General features: G+C 38.5%; 1 protein-coding gene across 1 annotated transcript; it reads right to left on the reverse strand.

The window, feature by feature from the left end:
• Nucleotides 1-202: 202 nt before the first annotated feature.
• LOC128527195 (zinc finger protein 239) lies at nt 203-7,897 on the reverse strand. The gene is made up of 3 exons (XM_053499556.1): nt 7,774-7,897; nt 6,949-7,111; nt 203-4,041 (listed from the first exon to the last, which is right to left on the reverse strand). The coding sequence occupies exons 1-3, from the start codon at nt 7,819-7,821 to the stop codon at nt 3,101-3,103; spliced, it is 1,152 nt and encodes a 383-aa protein (XP_053355531.1). The 5' UTR covers nt 7,822-7,897; the 3' UTR covers nt 203-3,100.

A 7,897-nucleotide genomic window follows, 5' to 3' on the forward strand; every position in this document is an offset into this window, starting at 1 on the left:
AATCATGTCCATATTTAGCAGCTCATTTACAATTCACATCACCCAATATGAAATTTTAGCCCAATGTGTTAAACAGTAGATCACCAGTAGTGAAAATGCATTTGTGAGTATCAAAGTCAGTGACACATCTTAGCATTTACTTCAGTGTCATTTGTATTATAGCTTGAAAGTATTGCACAATAAACACATAGCAACATGTGTATAAAGTACATATATGGGTAGATTATGTATTAGGTATTTATTTTGTGCAAATAAAGAATAATTACATTAACATAGAAAGAAAAACACTCATGCACAGGCAAAGGAAAAGTCATCCCAGGGTTTTGAAAATCCCACACCTACTCTACAGCCTGGATTCAATCAGAAAGATGTCAAATACTACTATTGGATCCATACATTGTGTATTTGATCTTTTAACTTTTTAGAAATACTAGGCATTTTAATTTATCAAGATTTTTTCAAGAAATTGAAGGTCATTCTTCTGACTGAATTAAAGCCTATTAAACTTAACACACCCATGAATGGTTAAATAGATACAACGGGTTTAAAAAAAATAAAAAAAAAGAAAGAAAAAGAAAAACATTATGGTTTTAACAAAAAAAAAATGTAGTTAAGAGACTAAATCTAATTCATATGATTTGTAAAAGATTTGATTAATACATCATCTAAAAGTGCAGATCCTAAGTAACTGAATCATAAACTGCGTTTCCACAACAAACGTCATACACGCTAACCTGGAACAAACTATTTCCAACATAGTGGTGACAACTTACACAGAGTTGCCAGTGAATTTGTTACTAGACTGTACATGGCCACAGCTAGTGACTCGGTGTATACACATTATATACACTCAGTTGTCTAAATATTAAAAAAATACCCATCTAATAACCAATACACTTGCAACTCGAGAGCGTCATGGCTAACAGAGTCCCCCCCCCCCCATGTGTTGTTTACATGATGAGTACAGTAGCATTTTTACATTGCCACAACCGTGGCATGAAGCAATCACAAGTTCATTGTGTGCTGTTACATACAGTGATACAACAAAGACAAAATACAACAAAAAAAAAAGGAAGGAAGGAAGATAAGACAAATCGCAAAAACTCTGTAGTCTTCCGTCAGGGTCATATACGCGTTCCAATTACATGATCGGTTGACTGTCTCTGCATCGTACGAATGTATACAGCACACACTTGTAAAAAATAGAGCAAAAATAAAAAAATTTGCAATTACAAAGAATGTAAGCATACACATCTTTAATATACAGTTCTACAGGATCTTTCACTTATACCTTGCTACAATATACAAATATTGTACTGTACAATACATACTTTTTAACGGACATGAAAATATGGGGGTTCCATTGGTGTGGCAGAAAAAAAAGAAGAAAAAAAATCACTGCATAATGGAATAGTTTAGGGAGAATTTTTTTTCCCCTCACCATGACTTCTAACGTAACCTGTACGAGAAAGCAGACTTATCGTTTAACATATGCTTCTTTAGTTTTGTAATGGTGATAATGTTTTTAAGGAGAAACACTCTAATTAAAGTAGTATGATATGATACACAATAATATTTTTACAACTTAATTGACCAGTCCCTCCTCTTTAACAACCACTTTAAACCTTTGCAAAAGAATTAGGGATGGAAATCACCAGGGGCCACCAATATGATATTACACTAACTAGGCGCTGATTCGATTCGTATCGCGATTCAGAAGTATCACGCTTGTAGAAAAATCACAATTCTTATTTTCTTACTTTGTTACAACTCTAAACAAACAATATAAAAAAAATATTTTTTTCTTCTCCCACACAGGATGCTGTTCTGATTGCCAATGTGTGAATAGTTCAGAGTTTAGGATTATACAGGAACAGCTAAAAAAAATAAAATTCTGAAGTCAGTGTGATACACAAATTGCTGCACAAAATAATTAATTGCGATATATTAACAAATTAATTTTTTTTTGTGATGTCTAATGAGCACGTCATGGACTCGAGGAGGAATTACACCCTGTGTGAGACTTCACTGTAGAGAACCATATGCGCACACATGCTCACATCTGGAGGCAGTTCGGGGGTCCCTGGTATATTTGGTGTGTTGAAAGGAAACCAAAAAGATTTTACATAAGGGCAGGAAGGAGATTAAATTCTCATACGACACAAAAATACTCTACCCTAGCCACTTGTACTCGCCTCAACCAGCTGCTACCTGAGCAGCACTGTTTGCATATTTGATGTTTATCTTAAGAAATTAAAGCGGCATCAAACAGGTGGCATGTCAAAAGCAAAACATCCCGGCTGCCTGTTAATCGTAGTAATGTTGAACGTAGTAATGAGCTCTGTCTCATTTTTAAAATCTCTACTATTTACACTGGTAATTCTCCATAAATGCATTGTGTTCATTTCTGAGCAATTTTTACGTCCCGAGTAACTGCAAGATATGCAGAAAAGCCATCTTCCATACACAAAGCTATTATCGAATATGAATGAGCGTTTAGCTCCGTTAAAGTCCAATGCAAAACTAAAGAAGCCAACACCATGTGACACTTAGGGCAATGGGACTCATTGCAAAAAATATATTCCCCCTAAACCATTCCCTTAAACATTTCAACAGGAAATTTTCAACTGCAAACAAAGATAAGTGGAGGTAGGGATTAAAAAAAAAAAAAAAAAAAAATCTGGAATGGCTCAATGGTTAGGTCACTAAAGAAGCCATCCAAGGAAGCTTTAACATGCAGAAATCTACAATATTTTGTTTCTTTAAAAATAGAATGAACATCCTAGTAAGAGTCTCTAATGCTGGGACTTTTTTTTAAGAGGGAATGTCATGGGCCAGGTAAATGTCCTCTCTGGTATCATCCGAGTGTAAAAACTAAAATCTGTTATGCTTCTTGATGGTCAAATTTACATACAAACCTCCCTTTTCCTGCTGAATGACAGGGCTCCTCTGGAATTATTTATTTCAAACAACAGGAACGATTCTGCAACAGTACGAGTTTAACAGTCAGACTGGCCATAAACAGGACCTCAAAAATAAAATAATCCCCCTGAATAAACAGAGACCTCAAAACCTGGCCCTAATGCTCTGATAAGCTCTTTCATGCTCTCTCTCCATTATGGATCCTCTGGTGCCTCTTGAGCTCACCGGATCTGAAAAAGTTCTTGCCGCACTGTGCGCAGTGAAAGGGCCTCTCACCAGTGTGGATGCTCTGGTGACCCTTCAGCCGCTCCAGACGAGAGAAGCTCTTGTCGCACTGGTTGCAGTGGTAGGGTTTTTCTCCAGTGTGAATTCGCCGGTGCTCTTTTAGGTGACCCGATTCTGAGAAGCTCTTCCCGCACTGGTAGCACTGGTATGGCCTCTCTCCGGTGTGTGTCCGGTGGTGGCGTTTCAGGTCTCCTGATCTGAAGAAGCTCTTCTCGCAGAGCGTGCAGCGGTGAGGCCGCTCTCCTGTGTGAATGCGCTGGTGACCTCGCAAGTGGCCGGAATCGGAGAAGGTCTTGTCACACTGGGGGCATTTGTACGGCCGCTCTCCACTGTGGATGCGGAGATGCCTCCGGAGGTCGCCGGATCTGTAGAAGCGCTTGGCGCACTGCGGGCACTGGTAAGGCCGATCCCCCGTGTGCATCCTCTCGTGCTGCTTAAGGTGACCCGAGTCAGAGAAATTCTTACCGCACTGCAGGCAGTGGTAAGGACGCTCGCCAGTGTGAATCCTCTCGTGCCTTTTGAGGTCGCCCGATGTGGGGAAGTTCTTACCGCACTGGAAGCACGGAAACGGTCTCTCTCCGCTGTGGATTCGCTGGTGCCGCTTAATGTCGCTGATTCTGAAATACTTTCCGCAGTCCTGGCAGTGGTACGGCCGCTCGGCTGAAGGCTGGCTGCTTGGTTTGGGTGGTGGGCTACTCACAGGTGTGTTTAAAGGGGATGTGAGCGAGGCAGTAAGTGAGGTACTTAGAGTGGTAGTGAGAGGGATGGTTTTAGGATTTGCTCCCCCGCAGCACGCTGTGAGACACTCTCCTGTTTGCTGCTGAAGATGCTGAGCTATTTAAATAAAACAAAAACACAACATTAAATTAGAGATATTAGTAATTTGCCGGATATTTCCATGTATTTTGTCAACAACAGAACGTAGATTACTAATTTATTGCACATTTGTAATGCAATTAACAAAACCCTAAAGTCTTATTTCATTATGAAATTAGATTAGGGAGGTTAACAAAAAACCTCCTTTGAAAGTAAAAGTTTACACACGGCATCAGTGACGGGTAAAATAAATAGTTTTAAATAAATAGTATTGTTCTGCTCAACTGTTAGAAGTAACACTGAGCCACTTGTGGGTGAAAATCAGTCTTCATAACCATGCACTTTGTGAGTGTTATGCATGCCTGGTGTATCCTAAGCGAGGAGGCACCTGCAGCCATGACTCACTCGACCCATTTATACATTTTAAATTAGTTGGAACCATTGCTTGCTTCATGGCTTTATACTAGATTTGGCAACATTAATTACAAACAAACAAATAAATGAGACGTGCAATAAATCTAGCAGATAAAAATAAGACATGCAATAAATCTTTAAGCTTGAACTCGATACGGCTCTTTATCTCACATCACAGCTGATGATAGGATTTATACAAATTGAAAAAGCCGGTTTTCTCCATTGATGAGTGTGCAAGTAATGCCGGACTGTGAGGTACCAATCACTATTCACAACGACCAATCACAGATGACCACCACATGAAACTTTCTTACCTTGCAAACATATTCAGACATCTACATGCTTTGAACCTCCCCTCAACCCTCTGAGATAACGGGAATTATCACTGACCAACGTAAAGGTTATATGCATTTGTAGTATGTAGTAGACCACTTTAGTGCTGGCAGGTAATACCGACATGTTCCCTAGCTATCCCCACAGGTATTTTTCTGACCTGTGGGAAACACTATAATGCCTGACTGTGATGTGCCATTTACTAATAACCACCATTTCCCAATGATAAAGCACAGATTGCCATTGTTTCCAATGACCAACTACAAATTGCAACTGTTTCTGACTCACTATCTCTTATTATATTTCTCTGAATGACTGACAACAAAGGAAAGAAAAAAAAACTTTTATTGTAAATGCTTAAAAGTTTGGTTTGTGAAGGAAATGTGTTATAAACTACTATCTGTTTCATAATCAGTTTTTTTTTTTCACATTTACAATTTGGTATTTCATGTTGTTAGTCTTTCGGCTGCTCCCGTCAAGGGGTTGCCACAGCAGACCACACAACTTGGCACAGCACTGCATCTTAAGGCTGGGGTTTGGGCATTGGGTAGGAACTGAACCCGGACCTTCCAAATGACAGGCGAGAAACCTACCACTGAGCCACAAATGTCCATGTAAGCTAATTTAACATGCATGACATTATGAATACCAAATTTCAAAACTGTTACATGACGTCACCTTTCGTACGCTTTGGATGTATGCGTGAGGTCACGTGGTGTAACGTTTATGTTGATTGGTCACAGAGAAACAAACAGAAACAAAAAATTCAGATTTTGTTGCAAATCGAGATAATTTCCTAATTCAAGATTGCAATGCTTAAAAAAAATTATATCTTGAACGTGCCAATCTCCACTACAAATAAAGAATTTATAAAAACAGGATTGCTAAAAAGAAAAGACACCAAATTACATTTAATACACAAAAAGAACTTATATACTAGGGCTGAAATGATTCCGCGAGTAACTCGGGTAATTCGATTACAAAAAATGATCGAGGCAAAATCTTCTGCCACAAAGATTTTTTTACATTAATTTTAAAAGCTTACGTTATGTTTTTGCGCAATTATTTGTTTGTGTGACACTACGCGCTTTCGGATGCAAGCCGACAGTAAACAACAACAAAGAAGAAGTGCTTATGTCAAAGCAAAAGAAGAGGCAAACAGTTAGCTGTGGATTGATTTAAGGGAGCATTTTGTTGCGGGTTGCAAAATGGATGGGAGCGATAAAATTATCAGAGAAAATGACAGAAATTGTCGGTAAAGGCTTATGTCATGCCTGAGCTGTAAATTTTGAAACTTTTAGTTCTGAAAGTTAAGTTGCACAACGTAGTGTTTTTGTATAATTAATTATTTATTTTAATGTGTGCCTTAGTTTTTTGATACTTTAAAAAAAAAGGTATTTCAAATTATTTTGTTTTCGCATCTGAGAAAAGGCTTTAAAATAAGAATGTATGGCACTGTAATGCACTTAATTCATCTCAGTAAACTTTAAGCTATTTCTTGTATTGTGAAATGACTATTTTTGATAAAATGCTGTATGCATTTAAAAAAATAAAAGTAGATTTTCCTTAAAAAATAAAACCAATTAATCTTTGTTTCTCATATACTTTACATTGCTGTTCAATTAAGCAAAAGTAAATTTTACCCGATTACTCGATTAATTGGTTAAATTTTTTTGGTAGAATACTCAATTACTAAAATAATTAATGGCTACAGCTCTATTATATACCGTTGTTATGAGAGAAAACTTGTGGTATGCAACGCTTTTAGAACTAATGCGCTTTGAATCAAATTATTTGAATAAGTCAACTCACAAAAAAAGAAAACGAATTTTTTATTAATTAAAAAATTCAAAAGTAAATATAATTTTTTAACACAAAAACTGTACTGTATTATAATCGTGCTGTTATGAAAATTTGCGAAATATAGCGCTCTTTTATCACCAATGAGCTAATTTAATAATTAAATCAAATTATTCGAATCATTTTAAGTCGACTCATGAATCAATTCAGTTCCCTAGCCGATGGAGATCCTAGTTCACGAAAGTTTGCAACCCCGTTTTTAATAAAACGCTCTTTAATTGTTTTTGAATCTTTAACACCATGTGTGTTGATGTAGCTTACACTGAAAGCTGTGTAAATTACGCAGAATCGCGGATCATTAAAGGCGCAGCGACTCACCGAAATGGAAGAAATCCTCCACACTCTCGTCTTCCTCTTTGACTTTCACGTCGTGGCCCAGGGGCCGGCCGTAATGCTGAAACGGCCCGGCACCGCGCAGTCCTGCTGTGGGCAGAAATTTAGTGCTAGAGGAGAGTGCCTGGTTCAGTTTGTTTCCGTAGTCCTAAAAACAAGAGGTGGGAATCATCATTGCTCTAACCGCGTTAGCCATGGGGGCTAACTCTCCAGCTAACGGCGCGCGCTACACAAAAACCGACATTTTGTGTGCAGCTGCGCGGATTCAGGGGGCAGAACCACCGCGGAAAAAAAACAAAATACTGCAAAATTTTATTTTTAAGCACAATTCTGAACGGACTGAACTTTTAACCGCAAACCGACTTCAAGTGTATAACTTCAGATTAGCCGTATCAATTCAAGCAAAAGAAAATTGTCGTCTGTTTGCGTGAGAAGCCTTTTTTTCTCTCTCCCACTCGTATTGCGACGAAATTCCGCCTCTAAACTAGATTGATCCGCAAAGGCAACCGTGCATTGGTGGATTAACCAGGAGTCTCAACTACCAGCCAGTCATAGAAAAGTGACTGGACCTGAATTAGCCAATCGTATTAGAGAAGGCGGGATTTTCTCAGAAATTGGGTAGGAGAAGAGAGGAGGAAAAAAAACTCGCTCGTGCACCATCCACGCTAGCGAAAGGCTGACTAGCTAAGATGGCTAGTTTTGCAAAGCGAGCGCTAACTCGACACGGGAATTCTTTTCGACTAGGACATGGTTATTAAAGATAAATATGCTATTTGATTATTTAGACGGTCGCAAAAACTCTTCACTTACCATATCCACCCTACTCGTCCATTTGTTCAAATTATCGACGAAATTCATCGGTTACCAGGCGAAGAGGCAGAAATTTGATATTCACCGGAACTCTGTTGTGTTTACTAAGACAGCGCCCAGAGAA

This window comes from Clarias gariepinus, chromosome 6 (genome assembly GCF_024256425.1).
Source record: "Clarias gariepinus isolate MV-2021 ecotype Netherlands chromosome 6, CGAR_prim_01v2, whole genome shotgun sequence".
Classification (NCBI taxonomy): domain Eukaryota; kingdom Metazoa; phylum Chordata; class Actinopteri; order Siluriformes; family Clariidae; genus Clarias; species Clarias gariepinus.